Source organism: Anabrus simplex, chromosome 1 (genome assembly GCF_040414725.1).
Source record: "Anabrus simplex isolate iqAnaSimp1 chromosome 1, ASM4041472v1, whole genome shotgun sequence".
Classification (NCBI taxonomy): Eukaryota; Metazoa; Arthropoda; class Insecta; order Orthoptera; family Tettigoniidae; genus Anabrus; species Anabrus simplex.
Window position 1 is genome coordinate 321380820 of NC_090265.1, and position 19979 is coordinate 321400798.

The 19979-nt window shown below is 37.6% G+C and overlaps 1 protein-coding gene across 3 annotated transcripts in view; it reads left to right on the forward strand.

Annotated features, from left to right (window-relative positions):
- Window positions 1–19738, forward strand: part of LOC136856749 (serine-rich adhesin for platelets) — a 369374-nt gene extending 349636 nt beyond the window's left edge. For all 3 annotated transcript variants that reach the window (XM_067134840.2, XM_067134838.2, XM_067134839.2), the window contains 2 exons: window positions 2960–3091; window positions 15085–19738. In XM_067134840.2, coding sequence (XP_066990941.2) covers window positions 2960–3085 — 126 coding nt within the window. In that variant the 3' untranslated portion in view covers window positions 3086–3091; window positions 15085–19738. The remainder of the gene's footprint in view (window positions 1–2959; window positions 3092–15084) is intronic.
- The last annotated feature ends 241 nt before the right edge of the window (window positions 19739–19979 follow it).

Genomic DNA, 19979 nt, shown 5'->3' on the forward strand with positions numbered 1-19979 from the left:
TGCAAAAAAACCTCTGATTCCAGTTAATTACTCATATATAAGAAATGGTCCAATAGTACTGCCTTGCAGAACCTTCCTCTCTATCTTCACAGGATCAGATAACATTTCACCTACTGTAATTCTCTGAGATCTGTCCTCTACAGATGTAGCCACCCATTCACTCTTTTGTCTAGTCCAGTAGTCCTCATTTTCTACCCTGTCAAGAGACTTGGGTAAAATATCTCCTATATCTCACTATATCTTACCATTAGCCTTATTGGAATAACCTTTTCTAAACCCTTCTTGTATCATACCAGTCAATAATTTCACAAACATGTCAAATGTAATCAGAAAGAATACTTTCCCACACATTACATGGAACACATGTCCAGCTGCTTGGCCTGTAATTCTATGCTTTATATTTATCACCTCTCCCTTTGTACACTGGGGCTACTATTGCAACTCTCCAGTCATTTGGTATAGCTCCTTCATGCAAACAGTAACCAAGTGCAACTTATCCTGTGAAGTTCAGGAATCTAAGGCCTTTATCCATAATCACATAACTGTGGCGACGGTCTTACCCGAGTTGGAAATCATGTTTGTTTCACATTTGATGTCAAATAACATTTTTGGGGCTACAGTACTACCGTATATCCCTAGCCATTGCATTTAGCATATCTCCAGGAATATCATCAATTCAAGCTGCTTCTCTAGTTTCAAATTTTGTATGTCTTTGTGATTATTTTTGTTATTACAAGTAAATATCAGTACTTTGCTAGTTTTAGTCACTATCTCTACCTGGACCTTATCCTTATATCCAATTGTCTTTACATACTGCTGACTAAGATCTTCTGCTTTCTGTAAATCCCTACAAATACACCCCCTTTGTTCATTCGTTATTCCTGGAATGCCTTTCTTAGAACTTGTTTCTGCCTTCAAGTACCTACCCTTCCATTTTTCATTGAAGTTCATGACTACCAATTGTGCTTGCCATCATACTTTCCCATACTTAGCTGGCTTCTTCACTAAATTCAATTTTGTTGCGAGTTCCTTTCCCTTCTACAACCACTCTGAACTCTTTTTCTTTCCACCCTGCACCTCCTAACATACCTAAGTCTTTGCAAGTGACTAATCTCATGTTTTAATCTGTATTGAAATATGTTATTTGTAATAACAAAGTTTTTATTCTAATCAACCTGTTCAATGCATTATAATGTTGTCACATTTAAAATATCTTAATTGACAAGTTATTTGTGGGACATGTTTTGCTCCCTTATAGAGCATCATCAGCCAGATCTAAATCTTGAATAATGGTTATGTTCATAAACAATGACTCCAGAACTATTGAAACATTTTTTCACAAACTTAAATGTACTCTATTAGAATATCATAAATTACATAAACCTTGATCATGCCTTATTAACATGGACTTAGTAAGAGATATACAATAAAATTGTGGTAGAATGAGTTATTTTAAAATACTTAAAACAAGTACCATGTTTTACATCTTTGAAATAGGTGAAATTCAATCTTAAGAACTAAATTTGAAAGTTTCTTTGTAATGAGATTTGGTAAAAAAGTTTTATATCCTTTAAGGATAAGAGTCTATAAAGATTCAAAGATCTCATCAATTTTGAAAACAATGACTCAAGAACTATTAAACCATTATTTCATAATCTCAAACTTAATTTACTAGAGTATCATAAAACCAGAATCTTTGGTGACATGTCTTAATAGAACAACTCATTCTACTATAATTTTAATGTTGTGAAAAAATGTTTCAATAGTTCTGAAGTCATTGTTTATTAACATAACCATTATTCGAGATTCAGATCTGGCTGATGATGCTCTGTAAGGGAGCAAAACATGTCCCACAAATAACTTGTCAATTAATGAAGATATTTTAAATGTGACAACATTATAATTTATTGAACAGGTTGATTAGAATAAACACTTTGTTATTACAGATACCTAAGTCTCTCGAGCAACTGCACAGGCATTATTGATACACTGTTCTAGGTCTTCTGAGCCTCCGAACTCCTCTCTGTTTTAGCTTCTTTTCTACTACTCCTCCTTCCCACATTGACTTGTCTTTGTGTTTGTTATTGTGTGTTACTATTAATGCTCCTTTCTTTTATATATAATCTGTTTGTTCCTTTCCTTTACATGTTAACCCATTGGGTTCCTTTTCTCTTGTTTCATTTGTGCTTGTGTTCCAAGTCTTTTACCACCTGTTTCTGCCATTTTCCTATGTTTATCCAGCTTTCTTTTTATCCCAAAGCAAGAGTGAAGATATGCTAAGATGTTTTCTCAATGACTGTGAAGTCTAGCCTCCTGATCAAGCTAGGAAGCAGAAACAAGCTCATCAGTGGCTGAAATAAAATGGAAGTGGATGAAGACATGGAAATTGTCCTTTTCCTTTTGTGTTTTCATGTTAGCCTTGATCTCCTTTCCTGTTGCTCCCTATTCTGGTACTGACTTTGTGGGTTTATCCTGTTTGTTCCTATCTTATATATATGACTTAGTCTTCTCTATACATTTCTTGCCCTCGACAAGCTTGTTTGTGGTTCCCAGCTTCACCAAGACAGCAGGCATCGACACTCATTGAAGAGCCATCTTGACAAATCTTCAGTCTTGATATAAGAAGTGTAGGTTATAATTAAGTCATTTAAACACAGGCAAAAAGAAGTAACAAAAAAGATAAACACAGGTGGTAAAAGACTTAGAATACAGGGCAGATGCAGAAGGAGGAAGTACACCAATGGGTATATACAAATAATGGAAAGGAGCAATCAAGTTATGTATAAAAATATTCTATCCTATTTGTATCATTCAAATATTTCTTGAGATTCTCTGCAAAGAAAGATAAAATATCATCCACAATGCTTAGTTTTGTCTTATTCTTGAACTGTGATACCTTCTTCAAATTTCTCTTTGATTTTTGTATAAGTACCATTGTAAGTGTTTTCATGTGTTCCAGGATAAGTATGGAAGTGGTTGGTCCTTGGTAGAATGTGTGAAACGACGTGGAGAGTCTCATTCCGGAGTACTCAGTGTTCTCTTGAACCTCAAGACAGCACAGGGAAAGCCTGTCTTTAGCCTCTAATGATAGGTAACCACAACCTACTATTCATTATGTATTTTTAAGTGTGATAAGGAAAGATATTGCATGTCATAAATCTCATTCCATATTGACGGTTAACATGAAAAGGAAGATTATATAAGATTTTATTTGTAAAATAGAAAGATATCATGGAACGTCCATTATTGACTCATGAATTAGTCATTTGTATAGCTTCTTGAATTAATGGTTGGTGTACTGACATTTGGTTCAGAGGGTCCCTGATTGAATTCCCAGCTGGGCTGGGGATTTTAACTCTGTATGGTTAATTCCTCTGGCTCGGAGAATGGTTGTTACTGTTTATCTTAGTACCCTTCTCCTCACCTATGTACAACACATCAGCCTAGATGTTATTCAGAACCCATGACATTGCTAAAATGAGGCATATGAAGCAAGGTGAGAAAGTCTGCCATTGCTTTTCTCGCTAAGCAGAAAATGCTAATGCAGTCCATTATTTCTACAGGTAACACATTTCGTAGCATTCACTGACACTGGATAGGCGCTATTCGAGTAACAGCTGTTCCACATCAGATTCTAAATTATCACAGCCTAAGTGAGACTGAAACATCAGTGACAGCCACATTAGTTCTCATCTGTACCAGGAGAGACATACAAAAATATTACATTGATCAAGAAATAGCATCAATAGACCAAGTGATAACTTACAGTAATTATTCCTGGAAAATAACCAGTTAGTTTTGGAGAGAAACATCCAAGTTTTAGAGCTAGAGCGAATTATTCTTCTCTTTCCTATTGCGCATGGAAGGTTATTTGATGTATGTGTGAACAGCAAACAGCAATTAAAGAGCTGATCCAGACACAATGACTTTGCTGGTCAGAGCATAAATGCTGACAGGATGTTACCAAACTACCTTACAGGATCCTGTGGAGAAATGGATCTACTTGATGGATAGTCCATCGAAAGGCACCAAAGAAAACCTGGGCCAAACAAGTTCTAGATGACTCGAGAAACCAGACTCGACCTTAACAACACTAAAATTATGGCCATGAATTGTAGGATATGGAAGTGACTTGTGAACAAGGCCTGACATCTGTTGGCGCCCTCAGCAGTGTACAGGCTTAGGAGTCAATCCAGACCAAACACCAGCTAGGGATGGGTGGAGGAGAAGGATGAAATTCTTATTCTTCTCCTCCTCCTCCTCCTCCTCCTCCTCCTCCTCCTCCTCCTACTTCTTGAACTGGCTAGGAACTAAACCCAAGATTTCTGGGTAAGAAAGAGGCATGTTATCTCTATACCATAGGGTTTCCTTTCCTTCTCTTCAGATGATTTAAAATAGACATCAGGATAACAAATTCTAGTACCCTAATAAAGTGCAGAAAAATAGTCATAACATTTACAGGAAGCTTCATACTTTAATGTTAAACTTGAAATTTGCTCGTTAACCTTGAAGGCCAGTCTCCACTGATTAACATTTAACAAGAGCATGTTAAATGTTTAAAGGTAAGGTAAGGGTGTATTCTGCCCGAAGGCAGGTCCAAACCTCCGCAGAGGTGTGCCTGAGCCGGAGTTTACGTACGGTAGGGTGACCAGTTCCTTTCCGCTCCTCCATTCCCTTACCCCCCACCAACAACGCGTGGCAACACATCCAAATCTTGACCACACCCAATGTTGCTTAACTTTAGAGATCTCACAGGATCCGGTGTTTCAACACGGCTACGGCCGTTGGCAGTGTTTAAAGTGTTAAATGTTAACTGGTGACACCATCAACATGTTAAATGTTAAATACTATTTCATTTAACATTGTGTCCATGCTTAATTATCGTGTTAAACTTGACTTCCTTTGTTTATATACAGGTAGTTAATCATATCAGTTTGTATAGTTGGGCCCACGAGTTTGAAGTCTGACATTTGAGCAGCAAGAGCAGTAACTACAAAGTACGCTGCATTGTCATAGTTAACTCACACTGCAGCATATCAGCCTTTCATACAGGCTGAATGTTTAATCAACTATGTTGGCCTAATGCAATTCAATAAACTTTGACCCATTTCTAAGCTCGTGCTAATAATTCCGGCATTTAAGATAGAAGACCTCATTGCCGATAATTATGAGATTTCATATTCACTAAACTGGCAATAACCTCAACAAATGCACATGTTAAATAGAGAATAGAACTGTACAACCAGCCACTGATTAACTTACAAAAAAAAACTAACAATGGAAATAATGATCAGGAAACAACACTTAAATGATTACATAAACCAACAACAACTAACACAGCTAACACAGTACTACTTCTAATAATATCACAAAAGCGACTGATAGCAAGCCAACCCACGTGGTGATAGCATCCTTAAATGTGGCATCTCTGTTATTGTTGCCATAGCAACAGACCATTTTCGAGCAGCGTTAGTCAACTTTTACTTGCCAGTGGCGCTAAACGTCAAACTTCAACTCTCGTGGCTCCAACTATAGTAATGCATTTAGGTGGTGTCTAGTATTTTCAGACAAGGACAATGGACTCAGATTAAGAGGATTTGGCCTTTGTTATTGCCACTGTTGCTTCTTGTTATGATTTAGAAATGCAGTTTTATTAGGCACATTTCCTCCTCTCATCCTGCTCATTGCTTCAAAAGGAAACCATTTTGAAGTATAAACTTTGTCCGCTCCAGCCCCCATCCCCGCCCCGGACTTCTAACTTCCGACTTTTTTGAACCTTTTGCAATTCTCGACTTACTGGGTGCTGAGGGACGCTAGTTTTTTTTTCGATGCACTCGCGGAAACAATTATAGATAATTTCGAGTTCCTGGAATCTGTCGGCTTTCTTCGCTTTATCTCTATATTCGTTTGATGAAACATCCCACAAACAAGGCCTTTCAGTTATATCATTAAGTCCAGAGTAATCTCCTTGCTCCACTCCATTTCTGACTATAAATTTCAGTATAGTACAGAGAGAACACCACATGTAACATGTTAAATTTAACATGTTGGTGTTAAATGTTAATCAGTGGAGACCGATCTTTAGAACCGGCAATGTTAAATCTTGTGGTGGCAGCCATGTTTGGCAGCTTTTAATTGTCTAACTAAAATACAAAATATCCACAAAGTATAAATAGAATGACAAAGTTGTATGTATCCATGTAAAACTAATACGCTAACGATTGTCATGTTGACACGAAATTCCATGAATGTTTTGACCAGAAGTATGTATAGTCAGTTCAAAAAAGTGTAATTCCTAAAATAATAATAATAATAATAATAATAGATTGTGCAAAAAATGTGATCATGTTGGACTGCCTTGCCTTCAGACAATGCTCGTTCTTATTACAGACAACCGTCAAACAGTCAGGAAACAAGTTGAAGAACTACAAAATGTTGCAGTCAAAACAGGGTTAAGAATCTCCTTCGAAAAAACAGCATCCATGGATTCTATAAAAAGAAGCGACACGGACAGACTTGTTACACTGTATGGAGATATCCAGCGTGTGCAAAAATTTAAATACCTGGGAGAAATACTCGCCCCCAATGGAAATGAAAAGGAGGGATTAAAGGAGAGGGTGAGAAAGATGGAGTTGGCATTCAGACTATGTCATGACACCTATAAGTCCAAGTCCCTCTCAATTCAGGCCAAGTTAAAACATTACTGCACAGTGGTTAGAACGGAGTGCCTTTATGGAGCAGAAACCTTGACGAGGATGGCTGACCCAGTCCTTGAAAAAAGAGAAAGATTCTTACGAAAAATCTTAGGACAAGAAAGTCGGCGAGTGACCCAAGCACATTTCGGTTAAGATCAAAGCTCTACAAGTCAGTAGAAAGAATCACGACTGTGATGTGGAAAAGGAGACTGAATTTTATGGGCATATCAAGAGAATGAACCCTGAGAGATTGGCCAACAGGATACTTCTTCTGCAGGAAAAGTGGAAAAAACAACTGGGACGACTTACACAGGTGCACAATGACTTGGCAGAAATAGGTATCAAGGAGGAGGATATAAAAGAAAGGACATCATTTAGGAAGAAGGTTGCAGGAATGAGGGATGCATCTGAAGAGCAACATGCGAAGGCATGGAACATCTCGGTGGAAGAGCGAGCAAGAAGAAGTCAAAGACTCGAGAATCTTTGGCGAGAGTGTAAAGAGAAGGGTATCGGTCTGCATGACAGAAGGAAGATTGTGTAAAAGTGGCCCACAGGTCTCCGTATCGATAAATAATAATTATAATAAAACTTTCAATGAAGCAAATACATGGACAAAGTATAATTGCGAAGATAACTGTACTCATATTTACACTTTCCTATTATAGAATTTGACAGTCAAAAATGAAACTCTACAGCTAACACAAGTGATAAATCATGTTGACACCAATCAATCTTTAGTGAACAGAGAGAACTACAATAATATAAAACTTGAAACAAAGAAAATGGCAGTCTAGAAATCAAACTTGTATCCTAAAATCATTACTTATACTCATGATATTCCATGAAGCAAGGCGTTAGATAGAAACTTGAAAAGCTTAGGCAAGATAAAAGCCAAAAATGGAGTCCTTCCTAGTTTTTTTTTTTTTTTTGTAGTCTGCAGTGTTTTCTTTGCATCTTTGGCGGTTATGGTAGCAAGTTCGAAACTATCTCCAAGTGAAAATCATAGAGATCAAATTCCTTCTACCAGGCTAAGTGGCTCAGACAATTGATGCACTGGCCTTCTGACCCCAATTGGGCAGGTTTGATTCTGGCTCAAACCAAAGGCCTGCAGATTACGAGGTGTTGTGTGGTCAGGATGACGGATCCTCTCGGCTATTATTCTTCGCTTTCTGGAATGAGGCCGTCATCTCACCGTCGGATAGCTCCTCAATACATACATACATACATACATACATATATTATCATTAAAGACTGTTATGCTTTTCAGCATTCTGTCTGCAAGCCTCTGTGAATTTACTAAACGTCGCCACGATCCTCTATTTGCAACTAGTGCTGTGGCCTCATTTAGTTCTATACCTCTTATCTTTAAATCGTTAGAAACCGAGTCTAACCATCGTCGTCTTGGTCTCCCTCTACTTCTCTTGCCCTCCGTAACAGAGTCCATTATTCTCCTAGGTAACCTATCCTCCTCCATTCGCCTCAGCATGACCACATCACCGAAGCCGATTTATGCGTAGAGCTTCATCCATCGAGTTCATTTCTAAATTAGCCTTTATCTCCTCATTCAGAGTGCCCTCCTGCCATTGTTCCCACCTGTTTGTACCAGCAATCATTCTCGCTACATTCATGTCTGTTACTTCTAATGAATAAGATATACTGAGTCCACTCAGCTTTCGCTACCGTAAAGCAAAGTTGGTCTGGAAACAGACCGATGTAAAGATAGTTTCATATGGGAGCTAACTTCCTTCTTACAGAATACTGTTGATCACAACTGCGAGCTCACTGCATTAGCTTTACTACACCATGATTCAATCTCGCTTACTATACTACCATCCTGGGAGAATACACAACCTAAATACTTGAAATTATCGACCTGTTCTAGCTTTGTATCACCAATCTGACATTCAGTTCTGTTGAATTTCTTACACTGACATCAATTTAGTCTTCGAGAGGCTAATTTTCATACCATACTCATTGCATCTATTTTCAAGTTCCAAGATATTAGACTGCAGGCTTTCTGCACAATCTGCCATTAAGATCAAGTCGTCGGCATAGGCCAGACTGCTTACTACATTTCCACCTAACTGAATCCCTCCCTGCCACTTTATATCTTTCAGCAGATGATCCATGTAAACTACGAACAGCAAAGGTGAAAGATTACAGCCTTGTCTAACCCGTGTAAGTACTCTGAACCAAGAACTCATTCTACCATCAATTCTCACTGCAGCCCAGTTGTCAACATATCATCGTTGTTGTTGTTGTTGTTGTTGTTGTTTCTTATCTCTGCTGTACATGTTACACAGGAAATATGCATTATTCAACATCATGTGAAATAAATGTAGCCTAAGTTTCTTGTACCAATGGACTTGTGAGTCTGTGGATAATAGGCTAACATCTGATCCTGCCTGTCAACACCCTTCATATGTTTGTTATACTCCACAACCATTTTGGGCATAATTTTTTTCTGTCCATGATTGTTTGTGGTCTCAACCAAATCACCTTCAAATATCCTGGAAATTGCAAGAACATCTTTTATCTTTACTTTTACTACAACATACCCCTTTCAGTGTGTAGCAGTTGATCACTTCACCCCTCTTCAACTGTTTGGCTACAACTTCTGGTGGGTTACCCTTTCTCTTTGCTTGCAGAGGTCCGGTACAGTAGGTATGCTTTCGGAAAAGCTCCTCTGTAAGGCTAGCTGAGTTGTAGAAGTTGTCCATGAAGAGGGCATGGCCTTTCCCTTCCATCCCTGCCAGCAACTTATTCACCACTTCCGCAACATATGCCCCTGATCTGTAACCTCAGGTACCCCCACCGTATACATAAATTGCATAGATAAGGCCATTGATAGCTTACTGCACTGAAAACACAGGAGATAAAGAATCTGCCTAGTCAATACTAAGCAAAAGACTATTTAATAAATGTTAATTACTCGCGTACATGTTTTGAGAACATATCATTCTTTTCTTCAATGAAAGTATTTCACAATTTCACCAAGCTCAATAGCTGTAGTCGCCAGTATCTAGTATTTGGGAGATGGTGGGTTTGAACCCCACTGTCGGCAGCCCTGAAGATGGTTTTCAATGGTTTCCCATTTTCACACCAACATGTACTTTAATTAAGGCCATGGCCACTTCCTTCCCACTCCTAGCCTCTTTGTCTCCCATCCTCGCTAAAAGACTTATCTGTGTCGGTGCGAGTGTCGGTGCGACATAAAGCAACTTGTAAATAAAAACTAAAATATTTCACAATTTCAGTGACTTGTAAGTAGTCAATATGGACCAGTTTAGACCATTAATATGGTCAAGTTTATAGATATAGATAAGGCCATACGGCTGAGCCAAAATAAAATTTCATACCATATTTACGGCGTTTACCTTGAATATATTGTTTCCATCGTAGCTAACCTCTCCACAACACCATGCTCTCGTCTGTGGATAGCTCGTGGGATGGGCAACACACTTCGTTCATTTTATTATTGAAATAATCCACCATTGGACAAAGTTTGTAAATTGGACCACTTCATGTTTGCTCTCTTTTGGAATGCAAACATCTCAAGAGCAGTAAAACCTATCTCTTAACATGGATCTGTAAATGACAAATTAAATAAATAATGATTCTTTCAGCAGTTATATTTATACTGCTCGAGTGAATCAACCCCATACGAAACACTATGCCTGTGGAAGTTTTCCATTTCTTCAGCAGCGGTGTCCTTCCAGTCCTTGATTCTCGATCTTTTCCCTGTGTTTTCAGACAGAACGCCATCATCCTTCTCCTTTCACCTTACCCAGATCCTGCCGGGTTGGGATATTTGTGGCGCTTCTCCACCTTCCTCTCTCCTCCCACTGTTTCTCTTCCATCATTTTGACTCAGTCCAGTTTTCTTCTTCTTCTTGAACTATTCTTTATTGATTTGATCCACCTTATTCTAGGTCTCCCGCTCGCTTTCTTTCCCTTAACTTCATCTCCATCATCTGTTTTGGTATTCCTTTCTCCTCCATCCACTTTACATGTACAAACTATCTTACTTTATTCTTATCAATTCTCTCATTCCTTTCTAACATCTTTGTTTCTCACTCTGTCTTTCCAATCATTCTTCTTAAGAATTTCATTTCTTTGGCTTGAATTCTACTCCCTTTCCTACTTGTCACTGTTCAGGTTTCAGCCGCATTAGTCAATATCGGTACATAATACATTTTGCAAGGCATTTCATGTCTCTGGCTTGAATTCTACTCCCTTTCCTACTTGTCATTGTTCAGGTTTCAGCCGCATAAGTCAATATTGGTACATAATACATTTTGCATATTACTCTTTACACTTCCTTGGTACTTCCTTATTCCAGGCAAGGTTTCTTACACTGGTAGATTGCATTGCCCTGTTGTACCCTCTTCCTAATCTACATGTCCAGTCTTGTATTCTGCATTAATTCACTCCCTACGTATTTGAAACGGTTAACAATTTCAAGGCTTTGACCACCAAGTTTCACAATGTCTTTCCCTTATCTTTTTCCTCTTCATATCGCTTTCCTCTGTGCTGATTTTTATACTATACTTTTCCATTTTCTTGTACAGTGCATCAAGTTGTTCTTTTACTTCCTTGCTGTTTGTTCCCCAGACCTCTATATTGTCTGCAAATAGCAATAACTTGATCTGCCTACTCCCATATGCTTCCATTGTCTCCTTTACAATTTCGTCCATAACCATCAGAAACCCATTTTCATTTCTAAACCATTCCGTCTTTCCAACCAGAGTCAGTACACTGCTAACGCAGTTGTACTTTGCTTGCTCCATTTCTACAGTTTATGCACCCAGCCTCTTTTTGACCATGGTTTCCCAACCTTTTCCCAGAGAACACCATTGTATGCTTTTGTTAGATCTATGAATGTCATAACCAGATCCTTTCCATATTTCCAATTCTTTTCCATTAATTGCCTCGTGCTGAAGATTGGTCCACCGTAGGTCTTCCACTTCTAAAGCCATACTGTTCCTCTTGCAACTCTCCCTTTACCTTTATTCTCATTCTCCTAACAAATATGCTTTCCAGTATTTTTGCCACTTGTGACATGAGTATGACTCATCTATATTTATCTCACACTTCCTTGTCCCCCTTCTTAAAGTCTGGTATTATTATTCCCTTTCCCCAGTTTTCTGGCAGACATTTCTGTTTCCATATAGACTTTAACAATCTGTACACCCACTGTAATCCAACAGGTCCAGCAGGCTTTATCATTTCCACACTAATTTAATCCATCACTGGTGCCTTCTGCATTTTTATTTTACAGACTGCTAATTTCACCTGTAACATTGTTACATCATTCTCTAGTGTTGAGTCAATACACTGTATTACTACAATCAATCAATCAATCAATCAATCAATCAATCAATACTGATCTGCATTTAGGGCAGTCGCCCAGGTGGCAGATTCCCTATTTGTTGTTTTCCTAGCCTTTTCCTAAATGATTTCAAAGAAATTGGAAATTTATTGAACATCTCTCTTGGTAAGTTATTCCAATCCCTAACTCCCCTTCCTATAAATGAATATTTGCCCCAGTTTGTCCTCTTGAATTCCAACTTTATCTTCATATTGTGATCTTTCCTACTTTTATAAACGCCATTCAAACTTATTCGTCTACTAATGTCATTCCACGCCATCTCTCCGCTGACAGCCCGGAACATACCACTTAGTCGAGCAGCTCTTCTTCTTTCTCTCAATTCTTCCCAACCCAAACATTGCAACATTTTTGTAACGCTACTCTTTTGTCGGAAATCGCCCAGAACAAATCGAGCTGCTTTTCTTTGGATTTTTTCCAGTTCTTGAATCAGGTAATCCTGGTGAGGGTCCCATACACTGGAACCATACTCTAGTTGGGGTCTTACCAGAGACTTATATGCCCTCTCCTTTACATCCTTACTACAACCCCTAAACACTCTCATAACCATGTGCAGAGATCTGTACCCTTTATTTACAATCCCATTTATGTGATTACCCCAATGAAGATCTTTCCTTATATTAACACCTAGATACTTACAATGATCCTCAAAAGGAACTTTCACCCCATCAACGCAGTAATTAAAACTGAGAGGACTTTTCCTACTTGTAAAACTCACAACCTGACTTTTAACCCCGTTTATCAACATACCATTGCCTGCTGTCCATCTCACAACATTTTCGAGGTCACGTTGCAGTTGCTCACAATCTTGTAACTTATTTATCACTCTGTAGAGAATAACATCATCCGCAAAAAGCCTTACCTCCGATTCCACTCCTTTACTCATATCATTTATATAAGAAAACATAAAAGGTCCGATAATACTGCCTTGAGGAATTCCCCTCTTAATTATTACAGGGTCAGATAAAGCTTCACCTACTCTAATTCTCTGAGATCTATTTTCTAGAAATATAGCAACCCATTCAGTCACTCTTTTGTCTGGTGGCCCATTCCCAAAATACGTTCTTCCAAATCAATGAAAACTGTGCATTTAATATACAATAATTAAACACATGTGTCAGAACTTATAACAGGGCGCCCAAAATGTTTTGTATGAACAGTATGGAGAATTCATCAGCTCCTATAGCTCTGGACCGAATTGATTTAATTGCAGCTTTCATCTCATTAATGGATATTGGCTTGAATTTAAAAGCTTCTATTTAGTTTATTTTCTGGGTTGAACCGTGTTGTTGTCTGTACATCACGTACAGTTTGCCGACGTTTCCGTTGCTGGTTTAGAGGCTTGAAGCAAATTATTGATACGTGCATTTCATCATGGGCCTGTTTTGTTTTGTTCGTTGATATTAAGATTTAGGATGTCGTTGACAAGGAGGGTCGTCATCATGCCCATGGATTTAAGCTGTATCCATGTTATTGAAGTGCTTGTTGTCTCTGTCATCCGATGTATATACTTTAATTTAGCATTTTGTATTTTTGGTTTCACTTTATTTTGTAATAATTGGAAGTCTTGAGGTTGTCTGAATTGTTACGTTTGTACAGAATGTAGCATCTCTCTGAGCCATCAGTGAATGTATTTCATCTGAGAGCCAAGGGGCAGCCAGACAGGAAGCTTCTACTCGTTTTAAGAGGGATATGCTTGTTGTAGAATTGTAGAATCATATTGCTATTTCAACTTTTGAATCAATGTCCGTTAATTATTTTAAGACCAAAAAATGAAATTCATTTGTTGTAATGTCCAATAACGATTCAGTATTATTCCATGTCATGTTATGAGCATTGTGTCAGACTTTCAAAGTTGATTCTGCATATGTCTCTATAAGTTATGTACCGTGATTTGTATTTAGGTGTTCGAATAGAATATGACAGATAAGGTAGCGAGTCGAAATGTTGGGTACACGGAATGTAGTAAGATGGGGAAATCTGGGATCATAATTCATTGCCAGAGCAATATGAAGGTAAAACATTTGGTGACAACTAATGGTGAAGACCTTCCTCGGTTATTAAAGCATGGAATTTAGAGGTAGGGCAAATTCGTTCACATCAAATGGCTAGGTTGAAGGGTGGAAATCATTTGATGTAGTACGAGAGGAAATGCTTGATGATTGAAGAGTTTGTTACGTGTCTGTTCTGCTGTCGAAGAAAATCAGTGGGTGCAGTTTGCCAAGTGAAATGTACTTGTAATTGGAGTAAAGGTATTGGAACTGCCTCATCTTCAATTACCATGTCCTTTTCCCTTATATTAACTTATTAACATTTACAATAGGGCCTACCTATACTTACATTATCCACAATTGGCTATAATAATAAACATATGGCCTCAGTCACAATATGCAGGCATTCTGATTTGATGCCATCTATGCTGCCTGCATGTCACTTTTGATGTTTTGGTTTTTCTCTAATAGATGGCAGACCTCCACTCCTCGATTTGAAGCAATAGCGCTGCCTCTATCTTTCCCCACACCTGTCTCGCTCGCTCCCCCCTCTCTCCCTCTTCCACACTTGCTCCATAGCGCTCCAACTCTGAGCTGAGTTGAGCCGAACTTAGCTGAGTAGCCCTATAGACGAAGCGTTTGTCCAAGCTGAGCGAGACCAATGCACTGTGCACAGGAACTCTGCACCACTGTTTGCGCACGTGAGATTTTGGTCATTTGAGAGGCCCTGTTTTACATGGTGACATGGAGTGCCAAATGGATATTTTCCACCTCTAAAATTCTGTCAACCTCTGTTGGGTTTGAACCATTATCTTGGAATATGGATAAAGACAAACTACCACTGATCCAAAGGGAACTATGATAAAAATTTAAAAATGAAATACCTTTGTGAATCTGACTCCGTCTTCCTTTATTGTTACCTGATCACTGATTTCCATATGGTATTTTGTTGTTAATGTTTTGCCTTTACTGTTTTGGTGAAGTAAGTCTTGTTCTTCTTTTGTTTTCAGAGTACATCATCTTCTTGCCTTGAAGAATAAAGCTGCCAGTCACAAAGAACACTAACCTTCTTGGCATTAGCGGTTGCTTCTAACTCCAGGATTGCTTTATCATAAGTTTCATTGTATAACAGTAAGGTTTTGATTTGAGGCACCTAGTTTCATAAGTTGATATCTGACTTTAAAAAAAGATGTTGACAATTTCTTATTCCTTTAGGAGAAATGCATCAAATGGCATAAGAAGTTCCAGAACATTATATTTGTGGTTAGAAATGAAATGTCGAATGGCTTTTAGTGCCGGGATATCCCAGGACGGGTTCGGCTCGCCAGGTGCATGTCTTTCTATTTGATGCCTGTAGGCGACCTGCGCGTCGTGATGAGGATGAAATGATGATGAAGACAATACATACACCCAGCCCCCCGGGCCATTGGAATTAACCAATTAAGGTTAAAATCCCTGACCCGGCCGGGAATCGAACCCGGGACCCTCTGAACCGAAGGCCAGTACGCTGACCGTTCAGCCAACGAGTCGGACATATTTGTGGTTAAATGTTAATGTTTGACTTTATTTCCAAAACTTGACATCTGCTTTGTTAAGTTACTTCCATAGTCCATCATCTGCAGTTCTTTCCTTATTCCAACATTTTCTATAAGAAAGTTCATGTAACTTCCAAAATGTGCTCCAAAACTCAACATTCATGTTGAATTATTTCCAAGCAGTCTTCCTGCACACTTTTGACATTATATAGTACTCAACAGTGTTAAGGTTTAAGAGTACATAAATTAAGGGCATAAATGTTTTGTGATGTTCTGTGTAATCAAGAAAATAATGAACTGGTACTAAATTTTGACTGCCAAAAGAATTTACCCCTACCAAAATTACCAGACCAAGACACACATTTTTCCTGACAATTGTAAACGTACAATTTTACAGTCTTTGTAGGAACATTGCGTGAATGTCAAACTAAATACACTTTTATACCAGTGGCTGAAATATTCTCGTCCAAAAGGATCTAACGAAATAACTTCCTGTGTTTATGACAGACTTTATTATTTTGACCTTACTGGTGTTACAAAAACTTTCTGGTTTCTGACAGCTGCAGGGGTTTAAAAAAAAGTAACATGATTGGAATGGTTTCCTATTGGCTGTATAACGATTCTCACACGCAAGTTAAAGAAGTGGAAATGGTATTTCCTGTTGTAGGCCATTCCTTCATACCTCCAGACAGAGTCTTCGAGAGAAATAAAAAGGAGATTGAAGTTTGTGACAATATCATAAAACCAGAGAACTACACTCAAATTTTCATGCAGTTTGGCACATTGAACACATTAAGTGTTGATTGTCCGATGTATGACTGGAAAGGTAGCATCCAGTCTTCCTTTAAAGCACCAGGGTCATGGCATTTTAGAATCCAATCCTACAGGAGATTCGTATTTAGGAAAGGAAAATCCTCCACTCCCGTGTTTTGTTCCAAAACTCGAGATACGTTAGAAGTTTATTCCAAAATACGATTTTACATTAACTTACTTCCACAGTTTGACATTTGTAGTTTTAAATGTTAAATATCTCCTAATTGCATTGCTGAATCTATCTCTGGCCCTTCATTTTGAGTTTGTTTTATTCATAATACTCGCATAATGGAGCTTCAAAATGATGATAATGCAACACCTGCCCATACAACTGAGGAACTTCAAACATCCATCAACTGTTTTAAGGAAACTTATGAACGATTTGGTCTGGCCATCAACGCCCATAAGACTAAAGTACTTGCACAGCTGGCACCAGGTGGTACCATCCCTAAACTAAATATCACCATAGCAGGAACACCTCTTGAACAAGTAGACCAATTCACCTACCTTGGTAGTATTCTAACTACATGCTGCAACTCAGAAAAGATGTGGAAAATAGAATACGCTCTGCTCATGCAGCTTATGGCCGCCTCTACCACAGAGTTTTCTTGAATAAGGATCTCAAAATATATACCAAACTAATGGTGTACTGAGCTGTAGTCATAACATTACTATATGGATGTGAAACCTGGACACTTTATCATCATGACATAAAGATACTGTAAAGCTTCCATCAGCAGAAACTTAGAGCCATCATAAACATCAAATGGGATGACTACATAAGCAGTGTGGCAGTTCTTGACAAGGCGCGTATGAACAGCATAGAAGCCTTCATCATCACTCATTGGCTTAGATGGGTTGATCACATCCAGCGCATGATTGTTAGCAGACAGCCTAAATAACTTCTCTATGGTGAGATTGGTCATGGCAAAAGGCCTCAGAGTACATCCTTGGAACGTTATAAAGACCAGCTTAAGACTATGATCGATCGATCAATCAATCAATCACTACTGCAGTCACCCAGGTGGCAGATTCCCTACCTGTTGTTTTCCTAGCCTTTTCTTATGAATATCACCAACATAAATGCTAACACCTGGGCAACAGTTGCACAAAACCATGTTCTTTGGTGCAAAGCTACTGCAGAAGGTGTCTCACTGTTTGAGCAGGCATGTTGCAGACAAGAAATTCAAACCCATGAAAAGCGGAAACTGGGTCATCCAACCGCGTCCTCCACCCACCTTTAGATGTGACCTGTGTAGCCGCATGTTTCATGTGAAGATTGGCTTGATCAATCATCAGCGACATCTCCACAGAGCCAACAGACTTTAAGAAGAATTGTTGGAGAGAAACGTATTCTCGGAAATTAGCAGCGGTCGACAACGATGATGGTTTGTAACAAAAATCACATCAAATTTCCTGAATTTTACAGTTATGATGAATTTTAAGAGATTTTTCCCCTCAATAACTTGAAAGAAGCAGGTGTCAACTTTTCGAATTAGGTGCCTCATTTATTAAGAACATGTGTATGAACACAATTTTTTAAGGTTTCACTGAAACTTTTTATTCAATCTACAGTATAAACAACCTGTATCATCATAATGATGGAAACAAAAGCTTGTAATTCTTCTTTAGTGCTTAAATAGCTTTGTTGCATATTAGGACATACTTTGAATATATTATATTACCCATTAAGTACAAATTGTATATCATATTAAGAGAACAATATTAGAGGTCTGCTTTTTTCTTTTTATAAAATGAAGTATATTTTATAAGACATAGGTGAACATATTTAGTTTTATATCATCCTGAGACATTATTCATAGTTTATTATCGACCTGACTATATAACTCAGTGTTATAATACTGAGGTTGAAACCCTTCTTAATGAGCAGACAATTTTGGTATACTTTTGCCATCTAGCATTAGTGCTGTTTATGGAGTGGTTTTAGAGGAACTATGCAAAAGCTGTATCTGGTAACACATTCCAGTTCAATCCTGAAAATGGGATGTATTTCTTCATGACACAGGTTTTGCATGTTAATTTGTATAAAATGTTTACATACCTTGAGATTTATGTTAAAGATTTCTTGTTAAAAAATCTTTTAGATTATTTTCATTGGACATTCAAAAATCTTCAGGGCTAAGGGTGGTCTCACATGTTGATACCAAAATGCTGGATATTTCTTTTTTGGTGTAGAAATTTGTCTGGAATTGGCTTCAAATTTTGTTCAGTTTAGTAATTTGTAAGCAATTCTATATATATATAAGATGTACAAGAATTATATTTTTTATTTTCCTTTGTGTGTTTGTAGATACTTGTGACACAGAATATGACAGATATTCTTTTAAAGACAACATTCTTTTCCTAAAATAAGATTTCATAGTTTTGGAATGATCTTCCAGGTGTATGTTGAAAATTACCGTACCCCTAGAAGAAAATTATTTGACTTGCTACGTAATGATGCAGTTTAATAGTGACATTTTGACACAAATATTTTCACAGAGACTTATAAAATCAGAATTGGGAATTTTGAGAACAATTTCTAGCCATCATATTTAAAAGTATTTTGTCTGTCTGATAATAACTCTTAGCTTTATGAAAAAAGTACAATCAATGCATATGGGATTTTAAATGAAATGAACATTCATATCCCTGTGGTTAAGATTCCCATTATATCAACGGTCTGTAAAACTGACATTGACATGCTAATTATAATAATTTGAGTCAAATGAAATGATGAAGGCTGATTGTGGCAAAAAGTTTATTTCACAGGAATAGAGTATAGTCCAGTTTAGAGTTAGACTGATATACACCTGAGGTTTTAAAAGTAATGAGGGGAGAACAGTTCACTCCTCAAGCGGCTGTTTTGTGCTAGCTAACTCTTAGTAGATGAGAACAAAATAGGCTCTTTCATTGGTTGAAAATAAGGTACCATATATAACATGCCCTATTGGTTGAACTGAAAGTAAAGTGACAAGACTGATTTATTCTTTAAGTATGGGGAGTTAAGGGCTTTTAAATAATCTCGGAGGTTGTAAATTTTAGTTTCAACATTGTTTCAAGTTCCATTGACTACTAATACTATTTTACTGAGAGTTGCCAAAAGTGGCTGATTTTTATTTTATTTTTTGTCAGGATTTTGCTTGCTCTTTGCAAGCTATTTGTAGATTATTGTATAATTTTATTAACATATCTTTAAGCCTGTGTGTTTAAATGTGAGAAATACATTTATTTTATATGTATCTTCAAAAAATGACAAAACAGAATTGTTTTTAAAGTACAAACAGACCAGTAAAAAGTCTCAATTTTTTCATGATCTGTCATTTGATTGTAAGAAGTAGCCCTTTTGTGTTATTTTGGCTCCAGAATGTTGAATTATAGTATGAATATAAGGCTAACATTGAATGCATTATGTTATGACAAATATCATCCATGTTGATAAGAGAGAACATAGAATAACCTGTTTTCAATGAAATAACAGATCATTAAAGCATTAAGTCTCCTGACACCTAAAAAATGTACTGAACTGTCATTGACAGCAGTAGATGGGATTTATT